The sequence below is a fragment of the Anas platyrhynchos genome, chromosome 3, assembly GCF_047663525.1.
Source record: "Anas platyrhynchos isolate ZD024472 breed Pekin duck chromosome 3, IASCAAS_PekinDuck_T2T, whole genome shotgun sequence".
NCBI lineage: Eukaryota > Metazoa > Chordata > Aves > Anseriformes > Anatidae > Anas > Anas platyrhynchos.
In genome coordinates this window covers 60,514,035-60,539,618 of record NC_092589.1, presented here as the reverse complement: position 1 = coordinate 60,539,618, position 25,584 = coordinate 60,514,035, and the positions used below count along the sequence as shown (strand labels likewise).

At 39.1% G+C, this 25,584-nt stretch overlaps 1 protein-coding gene across 1 annotated transcript in view; it reads left to right on the top strand.

Moving 5' to 3' along the window:
• The first annotated feature begins 253 nt into the window (after positions 1-253).
• The window catches only part of PEX7 (peroxisomal biogenesis factor 7), a 39,254-nt gene continuing 13,923 nt past the window's right edge, over positions 254-25,584 (top strand). The window contains exons 1-8 of the mRNA XM_027454463.3: positions 254-461; positions 896-953; positions 2,429-2,579; positions 6,590-6,667; positions 6,978-7,086; positions 15,524-15,630; positions 16,135-16,248; positions 19,532-19,587. Of these exons, the coding sequence (XP_027310264.2) occupies positions 320-461; positions 896-953; positions 2,429-2,579; positions 6,590-6,667; positions 6,978-7,086; positions 15,524-15,630; positions 16,135-16,248; positions 19,532-19,587 (815 nt within the window). The 5' untranslated portion in view covers positions 254-319. The remainder of the gene's footprint in view (positions 462-895; positions 954-2,428; positions 2,580-6,589; positions 6,668-6,977; positions 7,087-15,523; positions 15,631-16,134; positions 16,249-19,531; positions 19,588-25,584) is intronic.

Here is a 25,584-nt window from a genome sequence, read left to right as displayed (position 1 = left end):
GCACGGCGGGGGCCAGGTGACCTTCCATTACGCGAGCCACCCAGGTACCCAGCCGAGCTCCCCGCAGTACCAAGCCACACATTTCTCGGTGGCACCGTCTGAAATTAGATTTTTTTCCTCCGGGACCCTCGAGCCAGCCCCCAGCCCCCCCCCCCGGCTGCGGCGGCCCCCTCAGGGCGGGCCGGGCAGCTCCCCACACGCTGCCCGCGCTCAAAATGGCGGCGGCGCAGGCTCGGCACCGCCTGGCGGGCGGAGCGCTTCCGACGGGGCCCTGCGGGCTGCGGGGCGGCGGCTCCGGGCCGGGGCCGGGGCCGGGGCCATGGGCACGGCCGGGGATGGCGGTGCCGGTGGCGGTGCCGCCGCTCTGCGGCTGCCGGGGCTGCACGGCTACGCGGCCGAGTTCTCGCCCTACTGGCCGGGCCGCGCCGCCTGCGCCGCCGCGCAGTACTACGGCATCGCAGGTGCGGGGCGGGGAGGGGGGGGATGGCGGCGGCTCGGTGCGTGTTGTGGTGTGGGTGAGCTGTGTCTGCACGCCCGGACTGGCTCTCCTCAGACAGGGAGAAATGTTGTGTCTGCTGTGGTATCAAGGAGATGCAAAGGGACCCCGTGCTGGTGTGTGGGTAACGCCAGGTCACGGGTCACACACCCTGCTGTGCATGAGCTGCTTCCCTTCCTGCCTCATCCACAGGTGAACGGGGGGGACAAAACCCTGGTGTAAATAAATCACTCTTTTGGGGAACACGAGGGACAACGAGCTGCTTGTGCACAGGCCTGAATTGTTTGGCCTCTTAAAGCAGCTCAGATCCCATCCAAGTGCCTACTGCCTGCCTGGGGACATGGCAGAGCCCTTGGCGCGGGGCAGTGAGCTGTGATGTGTTTTATTTCGGTGTTTCAGGTTGTGGAACTCTGGCAGTGCTGGAACAAAAAGGAGCTGGGATTGTTCTGCTCAGGAGGTAATGCAGGAAATATTTTATCTTCTAAAAAAGAAACGTAAACCTATATTGTAGTGAGTAGAAAACCCAACCCAAACGTTTTTGGGACTTATTAGTGATATAAAGTATTGTGTGTATGCTGTATGTATTATCTACTAAATACATGCATTTGTATTTAGATATAAATTATTGGCTTACATTGTACAGATGTAACAAGACGTAACCTGGATTTACCCCCAAGTGTAAACCATTTTATAGCAAACACGCAATGTAAATTAAAAGTAGCCCTCATGTCCTAGCTTAAAATTAATTTTTTTGTTTGTTTGTTTTTATGGGTGCGTTGCTAGCTATATTTCTCTCCTTATTATTGGCTTACACTGAAAATAGAGCAGGGAGCTATGGCAAGTCAGGGAGGTCCTTTCTAGGAGATGGAGTGTTCTGGGAGTTTGATCTCTGATCTTGAAGGGAGAAAGATAAGAAAGGTTAGGAAGGAAAGGGTTTGGTACTTGGCCATCGTTTTTTAAAGAAGCTTTGAGATGGCAATTGTTTAGATTAAGAAGAGAGATGAAAGAGAAATACTTAACAAACAGTTAATCAGAGAAGTTATTTTAATTCATAATTTTACAGCAAGAGTGTTTGAGGCTGTTAAGCACAGTTAGTTCTGCTAGGCACCCTGGTTCAGTAGTGTTCATTTCTCTGTTTCTGGAGACTCCGTTTGTTTTGTGATGGAAACTCCTGTACCTTCCTGAGCATCAGGCTTTGTCATTTTCTCTATAGAAACTTTCAGTGTGCGTGCCGTTCCCTCATAATTACTGTGAGGTGCCATGAAGTTCAACCTGAGCTTAGCTAAACCTTAAGAGAAAAGGGGGTAAATAACTTTGTATTTACTATGAGATAACAGCATTGTCACTGATAGTTGTTGCAGAGCAACTAATACATGGAATTGGATCCCACACCATGAATTGTTGTGCTGAAAGCCCTTTTTAGGAGTTATAGAGATCTTTAGTAAGTTCATTATTATCTTTCTGTTGGTTTTTCATTCTGACTCAGCTTCTTAATGATGCTGTGGATTGGTTAGAGCCCTCCCAACACAAACAGTTTTATTTCTTTGTTTACCACAGTTGTTACAGACAAGTACCTCTGTAGCAACCTCCTGAAGAAACCGTAGATCAGAATGAGATATGTGGCACCTCTTACCTCTCCTTGCCCAGCAGTTAAGGACTGAAATCCAGATTCCATTCTCTGTGTCACAGATCCTTAGCTCATCCATGCTGTAACTTAATCAACCTATTCTGACCTTAATCAACCTATTCATGTAAAGGTTAACATTGTATCCAGTAAGCTACTTGTAAGGAGACTCACTGGAAACTTAAATAAAAAGCTGTTTAGAACGGTAAAGAGGTTAATTCTAAAAAAATACTGTCTTCGCATGTAACTAGTCCAGACTTATGCATTGTGCTTACCTATGGACAAATATTTTCATTGTTCTCACTTAGCTATGACTGGAACGACGGCCTTTTTGATGTGACGTGGAGTGAGAACAACGAGCACGTGTTGATCACTTCGAGCGGGGATGGATCTCTGCAAGTCTGGGATACGGCTAAACCCAAAGGTCCACTGCAAGTCTATAAAGAGCATACTCAAGAGGTAAATCAGGCAGTCTTGAAGACTTTAATATATAATGCTTGAATTATTAAAGGTGTGGACTCAGACTGCAAAAAACACTTTTGACTATATTTTTTAACTTAGTTTGGGTCCATGCTTTGAATTTATAACAACGTTATTTTGAATATATAGTAAATGATATATTCTACATATTCATCTACTACAGTATATGAATGCACAAACACCACTTAATAAATAAATCTAATATATTCAGAAGTAGCATTTGTGTGTTCTTCTAGGCTAAGTAGTCATTGAATAGTATGAGAGTCCTGAAGTCATTTTGTGGCTTTAGTGAACATAATTGGATAGGTCTAAATCAGGCAGCTGACGTGCTATATAGCAGCATTATCTTTGAGGATACAGAATGATACAAATAATGTGGATCCTTAGGGCTTCTGTTTTACCCACTCAACCTTTTCCATATTAGCATCACTGAGATCCTGCTCAATACAACAGTAATCAAATATTGGGATTGTGTGTATTTTTTAGCCTTGGTTTGATACCATTGAATTTGATTTGCTTAAAATCTCAGTTTCTTTATACAGTGCAATATTGGTAGAGAAAATGTTATATTCACGTTCATGAATGTATCTGCATATTTTAAAGGCCTTTTATGCCTCAGCGTACTTATCTTCCCACAAAAGCAATTTTTCTACTTTTTTTTTTTTCCATGCTCTCTTTCTGACACACTACTCCTTTTTCTCAAGTCTTTGTACTTTGTGTGATCAGTTCTAGCTTGAATTAGTGGCACTTCATCTGAATGAAATAAATGTGCGTGAAATAAGCTAGTGGATATTTAGTCAACAAAAAGTACTTTGGGAATCCACTTTTATATTCACAAAGAACTCTTTTTTTCTGATATGAAGCACAAAGCTAAAATTTGTCTGCTGTACCTTTTTTCTTTTTCCTTGTAATGTAGCTATTTTGGCTTAATAAATATACTAGATAAATAAGGAATTGTGGGAGATGAGTGTGGTTGTGGTCACTATTTTATGATAGTGTTCAAAGACTGATGGAAAGATGTAGGCAAAACATTGCTTTTTTTTTTTTTTGGACCCTATCATTTTCTACTTGAAATTCTGTCCATTGAATTATTTTGGTTTTGCTACACCATCTGTTGTTTGTGAAGTAAAAATTTCTGTGTCCAAGTCTTGGTTTAGCAGGGAGCATGGGGAGGTGGATGCATTCAACCGTGAGTTGGAAAGAGGGTATAGGACACGTGGGTTTACTGTGAGACGTGAAAGTTTTGTATTTATTATAAGTGTATGTTAAGAGGAGAGATTTCAGCAGGAACATAACAAAGAGTTTGTGGTAAACGTTGGCTCTTTATGAGCCAATGCTCTTTAAAACAACAATGCTCTTTAAAATGATTGACTACCTTCTTGATCCATAATCCTTGTCTGACGCTTTTAGTGATGATTTTGTCACTGTTTTGTAATACTTCTAATGCAAGATTGATGGGGATTGGTTTCTTGTTTTCTAAATGAGATTGTTGTCCCCCCTCAAACAGAATGCACAGTTTTAATTTAAAAGTGCATCTTTACTGTTAAAGGACAATGAGTTTTATTCCAGCACTAACCAACTGCTGACTATCATGAATAAATTAGTATAACTTTGGTTTTGATGAAGTGTCACTAGAACATGAGACAACAGAGTACTTGAATTAACTTTGTCTTATAAAGTGATTTTTAGCGTTATATTGAACTTTTTTTTTAAACTTCTTTCATTCATCTTCTTTTCATCTTACCTGAGACATTTCATACTGGTGTTCATGGCATTAAGGCATTAATAAAGCATTTCATAACTGAAGATAAAGCACTGAAAGAGTAACAGTTGAGGTTTGTGCTGTATTCCTATACTTTCCCAGTTACTCAACACAGCTTCTGTTGAAGCATCTGTAAATTTATGCTGGATGATTTTCTTCTTTTCATTCCCTTCCCATTACCTGGACCTGACATGTGCCAAATGAAAAACAGCTCTTGCCTTTTCAGAGCCTGTTGTCTGCTCTGTTTGTAATCCTTGCCTGGAGGAGAACTTGTCCAGGTACCATTACCTGCAGTGCAGCTGCAGGATGCTGGGCAGCCCCAGCCGTGCCTGCCATATGTGTGCAGATCGCTGTCATTGCGTGTCTTTGACAGATCTGCCTTCTGATAACTTGCCAGGCAGCTGTAAACCGTATGTGCACTTTGTGTTATCTGCACGGCACATCTAATACATCCCGAATTTTGTGGGTCTTGGTGAACTGTGTGACAGAGGCACATATTTCTGCATTTCTTGAAAATTCTGGATGTGAGTATGCTAGCCCAGCACCTGAACTGAGAAAACTTTGTAGGGCTGTTGCATGAATGAGGCATAGTGATATGTTTAGGGGCATTGCCAAACAACATGTTAAGAGTATAACACAAGACTACTCCCCAGATTCATGGGGAAGGAGAGGAGCCAGTTGGAAAAATGTGATGTCTTCTATTTTAAAACATGAGCAGGTACTTGTGTGTCTCCTTCATTAATAATTTTAATAGAAGGAGGCAGGTTGAATAAGGAGCTGTAGTACTGGTAGGAAGCTGGCAAAGGTAAAAAAAAGTCAAGGGAGTAAAGGCATGGTTTAGAGGGAAAAAAAAAAAAAAACAACTGAAGAATTACAGCTCAGTTATTATTTGGCTTTCATCAGATAGTGTGTAATTGTCATGTTCGTTTGGTTTATAAACTCTTCACAAAACACAAAGCAAAAGGGTGCCAGGGCAATAACCGTTCCAGTATATAGAAGTGGGGCATTGCAAATTTAAGAAGAAAAGTTGTACATGTTGCACTGCTTTTCCTGTGGGCAATGGTTGCTTTCACCTTTGGGGAAATGAGCAAATACATGAAAAACAGTTAATTTAAACTGGATCCAGCATAGTCTGAAATTGTTTTGTGAAGGAAAATGCCCAGAAGTAGAAGACGATACCTTGATTTCCTTTCTCATGCAGGACACTTTCCGTAGAAGACTTTGTCTCTTGCTAGATTACTTTATTTTCTGTCTAACTTTTCTGCTTTTCCTCTGGTGACACAGGTCAAAACATTTTCACCTTCGAAACAGGTTTGCTGTAAGTTAATGCATGATTATAGGGGCTAAACTGCACTGCAGTGCTTGAGCCTCCAATATGTTGACTTGCAGATTAGATCCAGTGCTGTGCTAGAACGAGACTGTCCCAGCTGACACCTTAGAGCTTGTATGTTTTTGCTGGAACAGCAGAGCTGAAAAATCAGCAAAGGTGGATAGAGTTAAGGTACTGTCTATCAAGATAGGGAGATCAATGTTAGAATAAACTGAGAAAAGAAAGAGCTTATTTCAGCTTCAAAGAGAAAAGCACTTTCTTAATAGCTGGAATGATTAGTCGTTAAGGAAATAGGGTTTTTATTTTTGCTTCGTTTGTTTGAGGGTATGGATAGTAAAGAAGAATGTTGTAGAACTTGGAAAATGTGAGAATCGAGAGTATTTGATGGCAGGTGGTTCTTTTGAGAATTAGAAATAGTAAAAAAGCATTTACAGTTAGCTAAAATCTCACAGTCAACTCCATTGTCAGTTCTGAAGAGAGATGTCAGTTACATTGTTAGCAATTACAAACTGGATGTTTGAATAAAATTGGATCAGAGATCGGGAATCAATTTGAGTTATGGCTTCTTACTGTGCTAGAAACTTATAGTGATGGTGGGTCTGTGTAGATTTTGTGGATTTTATGTCTTTTTTTTTTTTGCTTCTCCATTTTGATCCATCTTTGATTTTTGGATACTTTTCTGAGGCTATAGGTGCCTTTAATGCCAGATGGAGATGTTGAATTTAATTTTTGTTCAGGTAAATGGCATTGTTGGCAGCTCTGTGATGCTTGACCAATGTGTTTTTTTGCTGATTATGATATAATCTGCAAATCCAAGTGTATTTAGTGGAACTTCGTCTAACTAGAGTTTCAAACTTGTAATGCTTTTTCTAAACTAGTCTGTTATATTGTTTGTAGGCATATAGTGTTGACTGGAGCCAAACTAGAGGAGAGCAGCTAGTGGTGTCTGGTTCATGGGATCAAACAGCCAAGCTGGTATGTTTATTTTATTTTTTTCTGAAAGCAAAAATGTCATTTGTTTTGGAACTGATAGTTCTTCATGTTAAGAAACAAAATTGATTAACCTTTCCTCCACTTTAAACTGAGGCTGCAATTTTGTTTTAACTGAGATGGTTTTTATCCTTCAGTTGACAGCAGTTTAAGCTTACCAGTGCTTTTCGTGATACATGGTAAAAAGAAGTTAGCTTAGTCCTTTCTGTACGTATAAATCTCCTACATACATGAAACCCCGTCCTTTCCTACTACTGCGTGTGTACTTCAACAATTTTATTTTCGCTTTATTTAGTGGGATCCAGCTGTGGGGAAGTCTTTACGCACTTTTAAAGGCCATGAAGGGGTCATTTACAGCACTATCTGGTCTCCTCACATCCCTGGTTGTTTTGCATCTGCCTCAGGTAAGCATGATGGTAAAGGAGTTCTCACAACAAAAAAGCCTAAATGGTATTGCATTAGTTCAGTGCTTTGTCCAGCAGGTGGTACTGTGCCTCATACATAAAAATGGAAGAGGGAAAGATAAATGTATTGCTGCAGCTGGACTTAAGTTCTCTTACCACCTCCAAGTTATTCTCTTGGTGGCTGTTCCGACTGGGATCAGCAGTTTTCTAGCAGTCACTTTAGTGACCTTGTGGCAGTTTTTTCTATGATTTTATGTAATCTCATCCATTCACCTGACTCTTGTTACTGACCACTAAAATATGCTACATACTTTATTTTCTGTTCTGGCTTACACTTTCAATAAAATTGTCTCAAGCATCAGCATTCTGTTAGGCCTGTGAAAAACACAGTCAATTACTATTGAATTGTTTCCAGTGCTGATGGAGATCACTGTGTCAGGTTCTTCAGAAACAGTTATCATCAATTACACTTTTCTGTATCTGCCAGTGCTGTGAATATTGCTGACTTATCTAGTCATAACTGAGCTGGATGCATCTGCAGTGGAAGAGACAGGGCAGAGAAACGTTAAAGTGATGGGACAGCGTTTTCCAAGCACTGCTCCTGCTGGAGCAGTGGACCATCAGCAGTTGACTAGGTGGGATGGGGTGAGGGCTGCTGTGAGCCACAGAGTTAGAAACTGAGGGCACTAAGATGCTGCCTTAATGCAAATACTGCTAAATTAGTGGCTTAAATGTCTCTGATTTCAAGTCTGTAGGACTTCTGTAGTGATTCAAAGAGAATTTGTTTATCTCTTACGTCAAGAAGGTAAGCAAGTAGAAATGTCTTCCTGCTACTAAAATTAAAGAGAAATTCAATGCATAAAGATAATGGTCTTCCCAACTATGTGGGAAGTACAGTGGAAAAAGTGGACCTGACTTTAATTTTATAAAATCTGTGTGGCTATTTCTGACTCTATTTATTTACCACAAAATGTTCTCTAAGTACAATTTGACCAAACGCAGGTGCTTAGGATTTTTTTCTTTTCAAATTCTAGAAGTTGTAATCTCTATACCTGCTTAGAAGTCTCCCTTTCATGATAGTCTTGTTTATACAAAATTTATTATGTTCTAGATGAAGGAAAGTGTTTTGCTGATCCAGCAAGTTATTTCAAAATTGACACTCTAGGCAATTAAATCAAACTCTTCTAATCCGTTGTCACTTGAACAACTTTGGGAAACGTTGATTGTTAGATGCTGTATGTGATGGTACTTTGTGTAAAGCAACACACAATTGTTTGCTCTTTGAGAAACTTGGTGGGTGCAGCTTTTGAAAGGTTTGGCTAAAATGATAAAGAGTAGATATTCTTTTGTGAATTTTACTTTAATTCTTGAAAGGGGCAAACATGTAATGTCAGACCCTGAAGCTAATTGAAGTAAATTTTCAGGATTGATGACTCCATAGTATCTTATAGGAAAAACAACATGCACAAGAGACACAGGATTTCTCTTCTGCAAGTACTACACAGATATGAAATAAAAATCTTATAGTGAAATATCAGGCATGAAATCATTAAGAGAAAATGAGGCCTTCAAAATGGTGATTTTTTTTCTTATGTTTTCAAAATAAAACATTCAGTGTACTCCTAAATGAAATAACTTCAAACCAAAGATTTTGCATAGAAGTCATGTTTTTTAGTTTACATTGGGATTTTCCTATGGTTTGGTTTGATTAGATTACTACTAAAAATAACATATTGGGAGCTTTTTCTTCAGTCAGCAGGACTGTAGGTAGTAGAAGTAGTTGTGACTCTTGCCCTGGGTGCAAAAACTCTTTCCTTATTGTAAGAAGGACATATCAGATGTATACTCAGTTTATTTCACTCTTCAGTGTTTAATTACACTCTATTGTGATGGTCAAAATATGTGATGAAAGTCAAGTAGATCTATATTGGAACCTGGACCTCCACAGGAAAAAATAATAATAAAAAAAAATTGCTTTGATCCACACATGCTGTACAGGTGACAGAAAATCATGGGACAGATAACTTAATTTCACTGATGACTGAACTTATACTTGTGTCTCATTTACTGCTTCTTTCTCATGCACTTACTGTGAAGGTTGACCTAAAGCACCTAAACTTTATGTGAAATTTAGGGAGTTTTAGGTAAATTATTTTTTTCCCTTTTTTCCATGTTCTTCCATGTATCTGTTCTGAAAATAAGCAAAATGGAAGGAGACTTAGGAACCTGTGCCTAATCACTGACCTTTTGCTGCCTTTATTTGAATCCATGTAGGTCACAGCAGAAGTTTAATTTCTGCTTAACTAATCAGTTTGTGAACACTGAAGACAAAATCTAACACAACTGCAGGGCATAGCAAAATAGCTGCTCAGGAGGACCGTTACTGGCCTAGGCAACTTCTGCCTGAAGCTAATAAGATTAAATGCTTGCTTTTGGAATACGACTTTCTCTCAAGCTATTATGAGACTAGAAAAAAGAATGAGTGAATACAATAAGAAACTTAAGTCTGTAATACAAAAGATGAAAAAGAATTTGATGCTAGGCATAAAATATTCTGTTCATAAGTCTTTGATCTGAATACATGCAAGAAGACTAGCTTTGCATGCAGTTGACAATAAAATGCAGTTACCTTACGGGCAATAAATACGTCTGAAGCTTCAGTTAAATTAGCTTTTATTCAGCATCAAATGCATTTCCATTTAACATTTGCAGGGATGCATGAGGTACTTTATAATGCTGTAATCTTCGTGTACAATCATTTGTACTCTTAAAAAGCAATTAAGTAATTGACTTACCTTTTATTGTTTGAAAATGAGAGATGTTAATAGCACCAGAACAATCTGTTAATTCTGTATATGTAAATACATTCTGTAGTGATGTCAGTAACAATGTCTGAGCTGCTGAGCAGGACACTCACGTGTACGGGTGGCACCATCACAGAGCGCTGTTAAATGTCTGCCTTACGCTGAAAAAACAGTGATGTGGAAAATGTCATTAAAGAAATGATACAAATAACAGTAACTTCATGGCTAAAAGGGTGTAATGAGTCATTGTGTCATTTGCCCAGAAGGTCTTTTTTTTTTTTTTTAAACCTGGAAAGCAAATGGCTGAGCAGCACGTACAGAGAGTGCCAGATGCATGCAGCAGTAGTTTGTAGGCACACGTAAATCAGTTCACTGAATGACCCTCCACAACTTCAGAGCAAGAGGCCTTGCTCAGTCCTGTGGCTTATAAAGAAAACATCTTTTATAGTATCAAACATTTTTATTGCCCTTTAAATTTACCAATGGGAAGTCATTAATGAAAACTATTTTGCCCTTAGCTGCATAACTACAGTATTCTTCAATACAAATATGACACTAGCAAAGAAAAATATGAGTATTTAGGAATCAGCTAGGCCCAGATTTAGAATGACTGTTAGCTTGTGTCTTAGTAATGATTTTTAAATCATTACTGCAGTCATTAAATTCACTGATGAGGGCACATACATAGTTTTTATTATATCTTTAACAAACGATGAGGAAGTGGTTCTCAGATCTGCAAGGTAATGTCTGTATTTATCATTGAGCAAAGAATACAGTTAATTGATATAAGTAAAGATACATTTTTTTCACACTGAAGGCCCAGGATGAATAAATTTCTTATGCTACAGCAAAGTGTGATCATTTTTGATTTTTTTATTATGTTGACAAAAATGCCTGGGAATTACAACTTTACTGGTTTACGAATGAAGAGAAGCTTCCGGGGAGACCTCATTGCAGCTTTTCAATACTTAAAGTGGGCTTATAAAAAAGATGGAGAGCAACTTCTTGCTCAGGTCAGGTTTTACTGCGGGCCCTGACACGCTGACTTGCTTTTAAAAATGTTTGTCTCCTTGCCTATTGGTCTTTTATTGACTGACGTGTGTAGGTGAGGGGTCATCGAGCTGTAGGTCCAGGAACTGTGTTGGCATGTAATGTTGGCACAGCTTCCTGTGCTGGGGATCTGAATGCGTGTGAGAGAAGGAGCTGGGGAAAGTGTACATCTGCCGAATAAGTGGGATAGAAACTGCCCCGAGCACAGCTCCTTGAGAAAGGGATGTTTTCCATATGTAAGTTCCTGGACCAAATTTGGGATTGTCAGGTTTTTGACTTTGTATTCTTCTTCAGAAGTAGCACAAGGCAAAGCAAGGTGTTTGGAGTGGGGGTTGCAGACAAGTAATTCCAAATGTGTTTGTATTTATTTGGTTTCCTAAAAAAAACAAGAGGAAATAAACCACTGCTGTACTACAACAGAAGACTGACATTAGTTCCAAAATACTTCAGTGAAAGTTTTTATTCCATTAGTTTGTGTGAGGCATGGGCAGGAGGGCTGGGGTCCTTCCTTTGCTTCTTGTGAGTTCTTTTCTGATTACTTGTCTGTGAAGGTGTTAAAAGAAACGTCACCGTGAGCAAGGTTCAAGGCATTGCAAGACCTCATTTGAATCCCTGTCCTCAGGGGATAAAAGAAATTAAAAGCTTCTATTTACTGCGTAGCTCTTTGTACAAATCAAGCATCTAAAGAGCAAACAGACAGCGACATTACTGTGGTTTGATGCAGTTTAGCTAAACTGCTGTTTCTGCTACAAGCAATTAAAATATTTACTTACTTGCACTGTTCTGCTGAATCTACATAACAAAATGAGGTGGATGGTTTCATTTGGAATCTATTGCTTCAAGAGATACCAGCACAGTTTTGATTTCACCTGGGTCTTGTGCCCAAGGAGGTTTACTAAATGAACCTCTATTTTGCAGTACTTCTCAGGAAACGAGTTTGGCCCTCAGTTTATGGCTAACCCCTCGTGCTAACCATAGTAGTGTCGTATGCAGCACAGCCTAGAAAATGAAGCACTTGCAGGTTGTAGTATTACATATTAGGATGTTATATTGTAAAATAACGTGTAAGTGTTGAGAAGAAAAATATAGTAGCAGTTTATTTACAGGGGAACTATGTTTTGGGTGAGCTGGGCTAGAGTTAGGTATGTAGGAAAGACTTTCATTTGCTAAAGAGCAGTTAATAACATGATAGTCTAAGTTAGGTCAATTGGTCAATTTTGAAATGCAAATTCTGTCCCAAGACTATATTTATTCATCTCAGAAAACGGAAATAAAATTTACATTTTTTTTTCTCAACAATTCACTCTTTTCAGAAAAAGCCTCTGTTGAAGTCTGCTGTGAGGTAACTAGAGGCTCTTCAGATTTTTACTTTACAGCGTTTCATGTCAGACTGAAAAATTACCAGTACATTTCCACTTGTAATTGTTTATTTGATATTTAGATTGTGCTACACGCAAATAGATTTTGTGCATTTGATAGAGTGCTATTGGATGATTTAAATAAAGCTGCTATTTGTATTTGCTCTATTTCTGTCTTTTTGTGTGGAATGTCATGAGCTTTATTAATCCTGTCCTAGGTTCTCTTGTATTATTTATGGGAGAAATAAGAAGCACGAGCATTTTAACATGTCTGGAAAGATTGTTTTCTCCCACAGATTTTGTGTTTGATTCTGATTAAATATGTTAACCTGCTTTTTTCTGTCTAGTAAAAATATAAGTATATTTATACATGTATAAAAATAAATTTTGAATCTGTCCTGATGAATCCTTTCTGCCTTCAGGTAGTGCTTGTTTTGTTTTGCTTGTTTTTGTTGCTGTTGTTTGTTTTTAATCTCCTAAATGCCTAACTATGTTGTATAGTTAATGTTGTACTTCTGCACTGTCTGGCAATGCTGGCTTGCTTGGTCGTTGTCACAGGACTTTGAAATTAGGATTTATGCATGTGGGTTAAATACATCTATGAGTAAAAAGCCAGTATAAAACCTAAGTGAAATTTAAATCTTAAACAAACTTTATCTCTTCTCTGTCATACATCATCATTCACATTAGCAGTCATCATCTTATGTACGGGGATGATGTACTTATAGATTAGCATCTCTTTCATAAATTTTGAATAGATGAGTGTGCATTGTGTAGTTCTATTGATTCGTCCAAGATTTCACAAATATTCATTAAAATGAAAGAAAGCGAGTACAATATACAAACAAATCTGGAATCATAATTATCTAACAGACCAGCAAAAATCTGTTGCCATAGAGAAATTGCTTCTTACAAAAATAGAAGTATTTTGTGGGGGAAATGTTGGCCACTCTTTTGGTTGCTTGCTTTGGGATGCCAACTGGAAGTGACTGCTAGTGAAGATGATTGCATTAGGTGTGCTTTACTTGTACTTTCTATTATTGTTATCCTACTTCTGCTTTATCATGTGGAAAAAAAAAAAAAAAACACACATAATTTCTAGTGCAGATTTAAAGGAATTATGGAAATGTGGAGATTCCAAAATTTTTAACAGCACTTTTAATTGAAGGGTTCGTGTGTGTGTGTATCCTGAGGTCGTGGAAAGATGTTGAAGAAAAAAAAAGTTTGTTAAAATGTGTAGTGTGTCAGGGTCATCCTGTTTATCATCTATTAAAAAAAATCACATTCTGCCACTTACAGCTTAAATAGAAAAATTGGATTTGCCTTTGGCTTTAATTCAGTTTGTTTTATTGACTGAAAGGTTCCCTTGTGTGTTATGTTATCCCATCAAAAATATTTTACAAATAGTGCCAGCCATAATTAATAACAGCCGAGTCTCGCATTTGCAAACAAATTTTTCAAAAGAGAGAGGGAGGAAGGGAAAATAACTCTTTCTCATGGGTCAACATTTTTTATTAGAAAAGAAATAACTTGGACAATATTATTTGGTGTCAAAATTGTTATTGGCTGGGTAATTTACTTTCCCAAATGTTTCTGGCCATTGTAACGCTACCGTGGCCCATCTCTGTAGCAGTTCATCCTGGTTCACCTCAATTTGAATATTTATTTGCTCAGAAAAGATACCCTGTCTCTATTGAAATATGAACTTCCCTCTCAAATCCATGTTATCTGATGAAATTAAAATAAAAGCTTTTGGAGAAGGCCATTACTGCATCTCCAGAAGCCGTAAGACCCTGAGTGAAATCTGTCCGGAGCAGCTGAGCAGGACGCAGCACCCCTTGTGCCAGGCGCCTGCCGGCTGCCTTCCTTCCCCACCATATGTTGCACGGGTTTGAGAGCCACCCGAGAGATTCCCGGGCCTTCAGCTGGCTCGCTCCCGAAAATACTGGAGGCAGCAAGGGGAATGAAAGCGGTGGGAGTTGCTGCAGTCTTAGTATCACAGCCACAAGGCCAGTCTGGTGGCATGAGTTACAACCAAGCTGCCTCTAGGTTAATTTTTCTATTCAAAATTTCTACATGCTTTGTGTCTTGCAGAGACGACAGGGTGCAGTGTTCCTCTGCTGTGTCTTTAGGGCTGTGTTTGTTTGGACTGTTCTTGCAAGAAGGAACTATGATTTGATGTGCCTGACAGTATTTTAAGGACAGTGACTGTCCTTAACAGCTTCTAGTGATTTTATTCGTCTTTTGAATGAACACAGCACAGTCATGGATTCAAAATAGCTTTCTCTCTTTGCAAACAAATGACCCAGAGAATCCATTTTTGGTGATACCAAGCTAAATGTTCACGGTTAATCAGAGAATGGATTTTTTTAAAAAAAAAAAAAGTTAAAAGCATGGTTGTCTGAGCTGATGCAGTTCTCTGTATCTTTGTGAGCCATTAGCAATTGTGTTTGTAAGAAGGGTGTACACCTAGAATGCTAAAGACCTGTAGGGTTAGAGGACAATGTGTGATTTGATGGAAAGAGAGAGGCTCAGGTGACTGACAGCTATTAGGCTGTACTCCCTTAATTGCTCCCTGAAGACCTTTGTGCGTGCGGGCACACATGCGGGTGCGTGTCTGCTCAGAGGTTAGGGAAAGTGTGGCATTTAATGTGTGTAACAGTTACAGCGGAGTGACTTTATTTTCTGATCTTCCAATGAATGACAGCAACTGCAGGTTTTGTAAATTAAGAGTACAGATAATGTATGTTAAATGTTTCTTTCATTGAAAATGCAGAGAGGAGTTGTGTTTGAAACACTGTTCACTCTTCTGCATGACAAAAGTATGTGTGTAGGTGCTTTTTCTCATCTGATTTGCAGAGAAAAAATATTTAGGATTCTGATCTTCTGAGTTCATTCTGAAATGGATCTGTGCTCCTACTTGATTTAAATGCTATTTGAATATTTTACCCCATCTCCTTTTAATCACATCAGAATTTAAAAAAGTAATGAAAGTGTTAGTAATAACATGAAATTATTTTTTCCTAATGAAACAGCAATAGTAAGTTCTTACTCCTTTTGTGCATGTCTCTGACCTCTTTGTTACATGCTTGATGTACCCTGAATGCCCTCATATAATGGTTTGTGTTTCATAGACCTAAGACATCATTGGTACCTGAGTACCAGTGGATTAACTGTATCCCAGAATTGATTCATCAATGCCAAATGAATTTCTCTTTGTTTCAGGTGACCATACGTTAAGAGTGTGGGATGTGAAAGCCCCAGGAGTCAAACTTGTGATACCAGCCCACGAGGCTGAGATCTTGAGCTGTGACTGGTGCAAGTATGATGAGGTACAATCCTGTGCATCCAACTGTTTTCTGAACTGAACCAGTTTCATCAAGTATCATTGTTGGTTTTTTTGTTTGGTTGGTTATTTTGTTTGTTTGTTTTTTACTGCAACATTAATATTCTAGTTATATATATAGTTATAATAACATTCTAGTTATATGGGAATAGAAGCATGCCCAGTTGTTCTCTTACTAGCAAGCTAATTTGCTAGCTACGTCTCCAGAAGAGCATTGTTCCAACTGATAACTGGCCTAAGTAAATCTGAAGTTTTGTTCACTCTTTTGCATAGTGAGCAGGATATTTCTTAATGGAGAAACAGTTTGCATTTCTCTGTTCTCTTTAATTTACACAATGGAGACCTCATTTATGATGTATTTATCTCTGTTGTTTGATCTGTCTTATTATTTGATCTGTCTAACTTCTATAGCTAACATTTTTCTGATATGTATCTTTGCAATTTAATGATCAAGTTGTCCTGATATATCTGTGTTGTATCAAATCATCAGAAGTTGCTGGTAACCGGTGCAGTCGACTGCAGTTTGAAAGGCTGGGATTTGCGAAACGTCCGGCAACCAGTGTTTGTCTTGCTTGGTCATACCTATGCTATCAGAAGAGTGAAAGTAAGTTGCATTTTATTCACTGTAGCCCATCACTGGATTGCTATGCAAACTTTTCTGGAAAGCAATTATATTTTCCATCATCTAATAACTCTGAAAAAACATGTTGAAGATTTTAGATGGTGGAGTGGCAGTTCTTGAAAACTGTTCAGTTTAGCACTGTAAAACATGTTTGATGTTTAGCAGGGTGCTAGGCTTTCAAATGAAATGGTATCGTCAGAGTCAATATATTGATGGAAGAGCATGCCAGGGATTTAGAGAGGGATAGGAGGTTTCCTTAAGCTAAGTTATGCTGGCTATTTTATATGGAGACAAAACCTTTCCTTATTACTTCTTTAAGCAGTGCTGTGCTTTATTCTGCTGATACAAGATGTCAGTATTGATGCAAGGCAAGGTATAGAACTGTTTGTGAATGTGCATTTTTGTGTATACAAAGAAAATGTTGATAGTCAAGTAAGTTTAGAAACTGTATGCATGCAGAGCTACAGATGACCATACGGGACCTGTGTACTACTAGATCACCTGTTGCTAGGAGTTCGTTCTAGATGCACAGTCACAGTGCTTGGAATTAGTGTTGTGTGTTGGCAACAGGACACAGGTCTGTGATTTAATATAAGGCTAGTGTGGCACAGATAATACCTGATCATTACGGAGTCTTTCAGGAAAAGGTATGTGAATGAATATTTTCTAGGAAGCTTGAACTGGCAGAAAAAACATCTTTATTTTGCTTCACCCTGGCATTTTCGATCTGTGCCTTTAAAATGGTTTTAAAAGCTACCGCATTTGGGTTGTATTTTTTTTCAGAAACCTAAGGGAAGCCTTTCCCTATAACTATGGGAAAGTTTCCATATCACAAATCCTGTTTTTAGCTAGACAGCTTGAGAAGCTCCTGCTTACCCCAGCTGCCCTTTCCTGCTATCCCCACTGATGGTGACTGTCCAAGTCTTTTTTCTGATTTAATTTCAGAACAACTACGTTCTAATCAGGCTCTGTGAAATGTTTTCCATAGCAGAAGAACATTTAGCAGTGGCAAATCATTCTCTAACTCCAGTTTGACAGCCATTAAGAAAGTTAAATCAATACAGCTTTGAATGTTACATTTTCACTCTCTGGGAGTTAGCGGGACATGGGATCTTTTAAAAACAGCTCTGCCGCTAAGGGATTCGTAACAAAGTCTTCACAATAAAATGTAGAAAGTGAATGCAGAATTGTTATTCACTGTATCCTGTGATAGTAGAACTAAGAGGCACCTGATAAAACTAAAAGAAGATGGGTTTACAAACAGATGCAAGTACTTTTTCTACATATCAGATTGTAGACTTGAATCGTGTAATGGTTTGGATTGGCAGGGACCTTAAAGATCATCTAATTAAGATAATGTAAGACTTCTGGAATTAGCTCTCTCTTTAATGGTGCCTAGTGAGAGGACAAGAGGCAATGGGCACAAATTGAAATATAGAAAATTCCATTTAAACATAAGAAAAAGCTTAATCAAAAGCTTTTTTTTTGCCCTTTTTTTTTTTTTTAACTGTGAGATTTCTCAGACACTGGTCTCCATTCTTAGAGATATTCAAAACCTAACTGGATGTGGCCCTTACCAAACTGCTCTAGTTGACCTTTGAGCAAGGCAGGATGGACTAGATGATCTTTAAAGGTCTCTTCTAACTGCAGTGATTCTGTGATTCTATGATAATCTTCCATCAGCCAGACATAGTGCATGGAAGAAATGGATGACAGGTGCCTGGTTTCACAAGCTCTTTTTACAGAACATCTTCTGTTGCTTTTACTGGAGCCAAAACACTGGGCTAGGAGGCAGTTGGCCTCACCAAATAGCGTATTTTTTTGTATTATTACACAGTTTCATTTAAGTTTCCATTTTAAGGCCCCTCATGTTCCCTGTCTTCTGACACACCTTAAAATGATTATTAAGAGTTGGCCAGAACTTTTTTCCACCCAACTTTGAGGTCAATTCAGTGATTTTAAGGAGACAGAGGGGAGGCTGTACATACATACATCTTCAAGGAAGACGTGTATGAGAGTGCGTGGCTTTTAATCCATCTTAGCAGGCTTTTATAGGTGTGGTTAGAAGGTAGGCATGGTCCCATGGATGTGAGATACAAGCACTTAGTGGCGATGAGGGTGTCCATGCCTGTGTGCTGTGACTCACCTGTCAGACCGCCTTGAGAGACACTAGGATGCCACCTAGATAGAGGCATTCTGTCCTGCTGGTGTCCCTTCCCCTACAGCGTGCTGGCACGGGCAGTTACAAAGCTGTGCAGCAGGCTGGCTCGGCTGCTTGCTCTGGCTGAAAATCTGTCCCTAAAAGTAGCTAGTTTCTGGATCACTAAGCTGACTCTATTTGTCCCTCAACTGCATGATTAAAAGCTGTGACACAAAGGATGGGGCACGAGCATGGCCTGAAGTGGAAAGGAAGGGAAAGGCCACCAGTCTTGGCAGCAGCACACTCTTAAATTAGTCTTAACCAACCGTGAAATCACAGCCGTCAGTTGTCTGTCCTTTGTATTCTCTTCACTTGTTCAAGCTTGTGTTGATTGTCAGGTCTGCAGCGGGCAGGGAGTTCGACCCAGCGTTGTGCTGTCAGGATGCTTGCAGCTTGCTTCTGATCTCGCACTGCGGCACAGGGCTTTAGCAGCACGCTGGGGTCATCTGGAGCCCTTCTCAGGAGCTTTTGGCAGTGGTGCATTTGGATATCCCATATTCTTAGCTGTCTTCAATCTCAAGACCGAAATATAGCTATAGCTTTTGAGTTAAACCCGAGATACTTGTTTGTAGGAACGCACATTGGATGCTTTGCAGTTGTGGTGGTAGCCCAAGCCTAGCTTTGGAATTTCTATTAGCTGTGAACAACATGGGAAGTCTTGCAGGAAGAATCTTACCTATGAACCAAGGTGTGGGGTACCTGTATTTCAAATCGAAGTTATGTCAGTGACTTGTATTTCTTGTTGAGAAATGCAGACCTTTAAATGGTTGGAAATTGAGGGCTGCTAAAAAGCTGGAATCGAGGTGAAAATTTCCACCAAACTGCATCCTTTTTGCTGCAGTTCTTCGGCCTGTCTACAGGAATCTACAAGGTTCTCACAGAGCATTCCCTGTAATTAGAAACATGGTGGGGAAATTTGTTGATGTCTGTTTTGTTACAACATGATGTGGTACCTACAAAGACAGTTTAAATAGTTAAACTTTGGTATCTTTCTACTTACAGTAAGTCTGTATATGCTCACAATGTTTTTGCTTTAAAAATTGGTCTGTTTTTGTTTTCTTGCAGTTTTCACCATTCCACGCAACTTTATTGGCCTCTTGCTCCTATGATTTTACTGTGAGGTACAGTAATTTTTTATTGCATACCTTCTTTAATATTGCCTGCAGTAGAAAATAGTTCTGGAGTGGACATACTGAAGCGCAGTTAAAGTTGCTCTCAGATATTTTCTCTCTGTGTAAAATATGTTGAAAATACATGGGCTCTTCACTTAAAGGCTAAGTCAGTCCTCTGAATGATGTTGGTGCTGACAGATGCTTTCTGGAAGCCTTTTCACATCATTCTAATGCACGTAGTTGAGTCTGGCTGTGATAGTCCTGATAGCAAGGTAGCATTCTCTAAAATGAATGTAGGTGGGTGACTTTGTATGTTTCCGTGCTTTATTTTGATTTAAGCTTTTTATAACACAGCTTTTTCAACCTGCTTGTATCTGACAAAGCCTTAGTGTTGTTCTACAGTATGTATGCTGAAGTACACAGTACGTGAGCAAATTCCCCTGGCTGCCCAGTAAATCTGATACTGCTGAGGATTGTATGATAGAGGTATCTGCTTTCATATAAGTTATCTGCTTCTCTCTGTTTCTTAACAAGTGGAACCATATTGAAAGAAGTTGGTAAGCTTGTTAAGTAGATAAGCAGAGGAGAAAAAATACTCGTTCCTAAAATTATGTTTAAAAATGCCTGAGATATACAGGTTGGTATACAAGAAAGCTTACATTTCAAGAGGTGATGTTACATCTGTTCCTAGGGTAGGCTGACAACATCACCAGTTTTATTTTCATTGATTCTGATGAGAAAGCAAACCATTTGCAATTGTATAGTAGAAAGTCCTGCTGGTAATATGTCTAATCTTTTTTTTTTTTTTTCTGTAAAATTTTAATCCAAAGGCTTGTATTTTATGCTGTTCTAGCTATAACATACTTTAGGAATACAGTGCAGTATAGGCTTTAAAATTTAATCTAAAATAAGTGATTAAGACTCAACGTACACTTTTATATATTCACTTCCTTTTTTAAAATTGGATGTTGCATATTAAAGAGGAAAGGGACATTTCCAGGCAAATTTATTTCTGAATTCCTGATTTTATAATATTTGATTATTACTTTTTGCCTGTAGACATAATATCTATAGTGCCAGTCTTACATTGTAAAGCAACTTTCACCTGAGTTCACCTGAGAATAGTGGTTTTAAAGCAGAAAATTATTATTGTGTGTAAAACCACACACTGGGAACCATTGAAGTGGTAAATTTTTAAAATCAGATAAGTTAAATGATTAAAAATTAAATTTCTCACAGCAAGTATAACTTACTGTTTTCCCCAAGGCAACAGAAGTAGCAATGTTCTGCTATACAGCAGAGTTTTGATTGCTCTTAAAACCACAACTCAATGTACTGTGTTTAAAATTCAAAGCGTATATGCCCTGAACATTAAAGGAACTAACCAGCAGTATGTCGTTAATTATCTGAGTTGTATCCTTAAATTAGATGGATTCTTTTTCCCCACCTGTTTTGGTGTCTCAGTCCCATGCTTGCTGTATTAATTTTAATGCTTACCAACTTGCAGTCTTGGTGGTATATTTTTTCCCACTTTACTTTTTATCAGATAATTAAGGTAAAAGAGTTTCAAATTAAATTAGTGCTTTGGTATTCAGATAAGTAATATTCCCACCATGCTGGGCTTTGTAAAAAAAAAAAAAAAAAAAAGTGATCAATGACTGGATCTGGACAGCGTTTCTTTAAGAGTGACTGGACCTGATGCCTGTGGTTACTGTTCAGGTGCCAGCTGAAAGCTCCTCTCCTCACTGATGGTAGTTCTGTTCAACAGATCTGCTGCCGAGGGAACAGGCTGTTACCTTCACTGGGCCAGCCAGGAATCACGTGCTGATTGACTGGACAGCTTCTGGGTTGCAGAGGCTTTCTGCTGTAGTCCTGCCTTTCTATGTCCTGGGCAGCGTGGCATTCCCCTCCTGGTGACGGCAGGAGAGGAGGTGTGGGTACCTTTGGAGTGAGGGAAGGGTGAAGTTGTGAGTGATACAGGATGGAAAGATCACTGGGAATGCACACGTTATGGTAAGAAGAGAGGGATTTGCAGACTGGGCACTGCCAGAAGTGTTCTGCTAAAAGAAAGGAGCTGAGAACGGTGGAAATAAAGCCAACACTCCCTCCTTCCTCCACTGCATTAAGTCACACTACCTTATGGTATGAACTTCTGGAGACAGTGAGGGTTAGCTTCTGCAAGCTTTTGTTTCTAGCAGTCTCTGCTTACTGTGTCCTGCTTAAAGAGTGCCTGTAGCTCTTTATCAGCAGGCTGTATGCTGTCAAACATCTGGGCAGCTTGGGGAGCAGCTGTATGCCTGGTGTGCAGCTTCTAGAGCACAGTGAACAGGAACATGCAGAGGTGAAACAGGGCTGAGAGGCTGTGCTCCAGACAGCGTGGGACTGCTTGAGACTGTGTGGTGATGATGGTGACGCTCCACAAGGAGCTGATGGAGCGGTTGTCCTGGGCACATCAGAGTCCTCAGCCTCGATAGCAGCTCTGTGGCTTTGGGAACCCAGATGGTGTTTTTCTTGATTCTGACAGCAAAAGAGAAAAGACCAGGTAGAAAAAGGCCTACTCATCAAGTCAACGCATGGCTGTGTGGTTGCTGTCACAAACAGGGCTTTGTCTTTCACAACCACAGGGCCCTCTTTGTGTGATGGGTACTGCAAGGCAGGCTAAGGTCCATCTATTAAAGTAGGGCAAGAGCATCTTTGCCAGCAGGCTTGCTAACCTACTGAGGAAGGCATCCGACTAGGAATGTCGGGGAGAGCGACCATAACCTGAAGAGAAGTGAAGGTGTGAGGGTCAGAGAAGGGTGTGGGGAATAGCATAATGTCAGAGGCTTTTTCACTCTCCCTCTGAATGCAGCCTGACACCTGTGTGCAGCAGGGAAACTAAACGGAGAAGTAGAAGGCCATGTGTAGCTGCGCAGCTGTAGCCTCTTGGGGATTTTAGAGTTACAGTGGGACGCAGCCACCTTCCTAGCCCTGCTTTCCTGAGGAGCCTTTATCCATTGCAACGCTGCTGTCTCGTGAGCTGTTACGTACCGAAGCTCCTGAGAGCCTTTTCCTAGTTTACTTTAATTGTTATTCTCTTCCTTAATGTACTAAGGGGTAGTGCCTGGCCAGTGAAATCCTCTGTTGTGCGGTCGGTGCCAGGAGGCTGACAGTGTAAGTGCTGTGTTGTCCATACGTATATAACCTTCTGGACTGCTGTACCAGCGTTCTGTCTAATGTAAAGCGCCTGGTTTTATTTATGTCTTAGATGTACTTCTCGTACAATACTGCACGGTGGACTGTGGAGGTTTATTTATGTGGTCTTAACGTACTCTCCTGATGCAGTGCCAGCTGCTTTGCAGTGTGCGACTTCTCAAAAGGCTGCTAAGTCCAGAGTAAAGACTGGTGGTTGGTTTCTTCCAGTGGCCTTGTCTGAGCAGCATGATTAATAATCAAATAGCTGATGCATTTAAGTGACTTTAATGTGTCCCATTACTCTTCCCATTTCTGACACCAACTGTATATCCTTCAGGTTTGGCACTAATATGCTTCATCTAGCACCAACATCCAGTGCAGTTTCAGCTCTGACATTTCATTTGTGAAACAGTCAGCAAAGAGGAGAGCTCCTAGCTCATCTACCGTGGTGTCTGAAAAAGCAGAGTGTGGAGACCTTTTCACAAAGTGACATGTTTTACTACAGGCATTATTTTTCTGTCCAAACAATTACTTGCTGTGACCAGGGACAGATGGATCAGAGCTGAAGAGGTGAAATACATTTTTTTTTTAGCAGTTTTCTAAAACTATTAGCTCCTGGTTTTGGCGTGAGTGAACAAATAACAAAGAAGGGCAGGTGAAAATCTTTGACAAACATGGCACAAGAAAAATATTATGTGTAACAGGGGAAACTTGTCACCATGACACCTTGGGAAGGTCCCTTCTAAAGAATATATTAATATTATGTTGTACCTCTACCATGTATCCTTTACTGTCACTTGCAAGGAGGAGCGTAGCTCATGGTAAGATGTAGAGGTCACTTAGGAATGTTCCGAGTTTGAGTGGATGCACACAATGCTCCACGGACACATGTGCCTGCATGCAGACATGTATGTAACTGCATACATGTACACGCATGAGGACGTGACTATAGGCACACGACTATACACATTTCAATGTAAGAACAAAAAATAATTTATATTTTATATATATAAATACTCATATGTAGAAATGGGTAAGAGATTTGGGGTTCCAGTGTGTGGTATTAATTTTGTATCTTGTCAAATCTACTCAAGACTTGTGACTTTTCTTTTTTAAGTCTCATTTGGTAGTAAGCCATAGAGCAGCACAGAAAGGCACTCCTTTAAAAATTATAATAATTGCTTGTGTGCACAGCAGTCAAGCCACTGAAAGCTAGTTCACATGCCAACTTCACACTGGGGGCTAGGAAAATAAACAGTGTGTTAGATTTGAGCTTTATTTTTTGTACTTGAGTATAATGATTTGGATTTAACTCTGTGTCTAATAGATCCTTCATCAAGACAACCTTTTCTATACTAGTTCCTTACTCTTTGGAAGAGTTCAGAAAAAATGCAGGTTAATTAAAAAGCAGTTTTAACACAAACAAATCATTAAAATGTCAGGAAATGTACAAAGTACAGGAACATTTCCAGGACTTATTTAGGTCTGCATGCATGTTCTTAAGCCTTATCTCTATCAAAATTCAGTTTGAAAGAACTTCAGTGTCATCTCTTACTGGAATTGTAATTTTATATTTTTGGAGACTCTTCAGTGTAAAAAGATCTTAGTGCATTAGGCACAGGCAGTGCTCACTCAAATTTAAAAAGATGATCTGATAAATTGTAGAACTTCATTAAGCTGATATCAAGCCGGATCTTGAAATATATTCACAGAATCTTGCCTCTGAGGCAAAAAAGCAGATTTTGTTGAAAGTTATTCTGTATTGGTTATCATCTCTGAAAGAGGCTTTACGGTAAACCACTGTCCCCACCTCCCCATCACTGTGTACGAGTTCAGTAACATGGATCACAAAGAAGTCTTCAGAACTTCTGGAATAATGCTGCCCATAAGAAAAAACAAACGAAAAAACTTTTTTTTTCTTTACTTATTTGTCCTTGGCTTTTTTCCCCCTTTTTTTTTTTCTTCAAACTAAAAAAAAAAAAGTTTTTTTCTTTACTCACTCATTTTTTTCTTCTTCTGACTATGAAATGTCTTGCTGCTAATCAAAATACTTATCAATGGTGTTTTCAAGCATGAAACTGAAACCTCTGCAGTAGAAGAACCTGTTAATTTCAGTGTCTCAGTTGATGGTAGCTCCTGCAACATTATAAAAATTCCAATTGACAGCAAAATTGCTAGTGGCAATCTTAGCTTTGAGCATTACATCTGAAATTAACCTAATTCAAATCTGATTGTAACTTTTCAGTTATGATTTAACTTTGTTGTGACTGTGGAGGTAGTCACAGTCACTCCTATATCAGTGTAAACAACATATGTTCTTTTTTATGCTTTCTTTTAGGATTAAGGCAAGAATTAAAATTTCATAATAATTATCATTACACATGAACAAGTGCCCAGGTTCTTGTATTTTATAATTCCACTGGCATTTTCCTGCCTGAGTGTGCTAGCTTTCTTTTGAAGTAAGTATTAATGTGGTCAAATTTCTCTTAAAATTAGGAAAATTCTGAATGCAGGAGCTAGTCACCAAAGGCTGCAAACAAATTTCTGGTGCTTGTAGTAGCACTATAACGTTGTTGGTGAACACAGCAAAGGGATATTTGAATATTTTCTCTTTTAATTTCTTTTAATAAACAGGTCTCTTTGTATAAATGTTAAATGTTTGTAATTAAAACTTTCAAGTAGTAAATGTTTAACTGTGGCAGCATCTATTTTTTTTTTCTTATGGATAACAAATCCTTTTTCTTCTAAATAACCCCTTTTTGCTTTTTAGTTGTGAGGCTATTATTTCTCAGCTTGTGGTATGAATATGTTTAAACATTTCTCCACAAAACG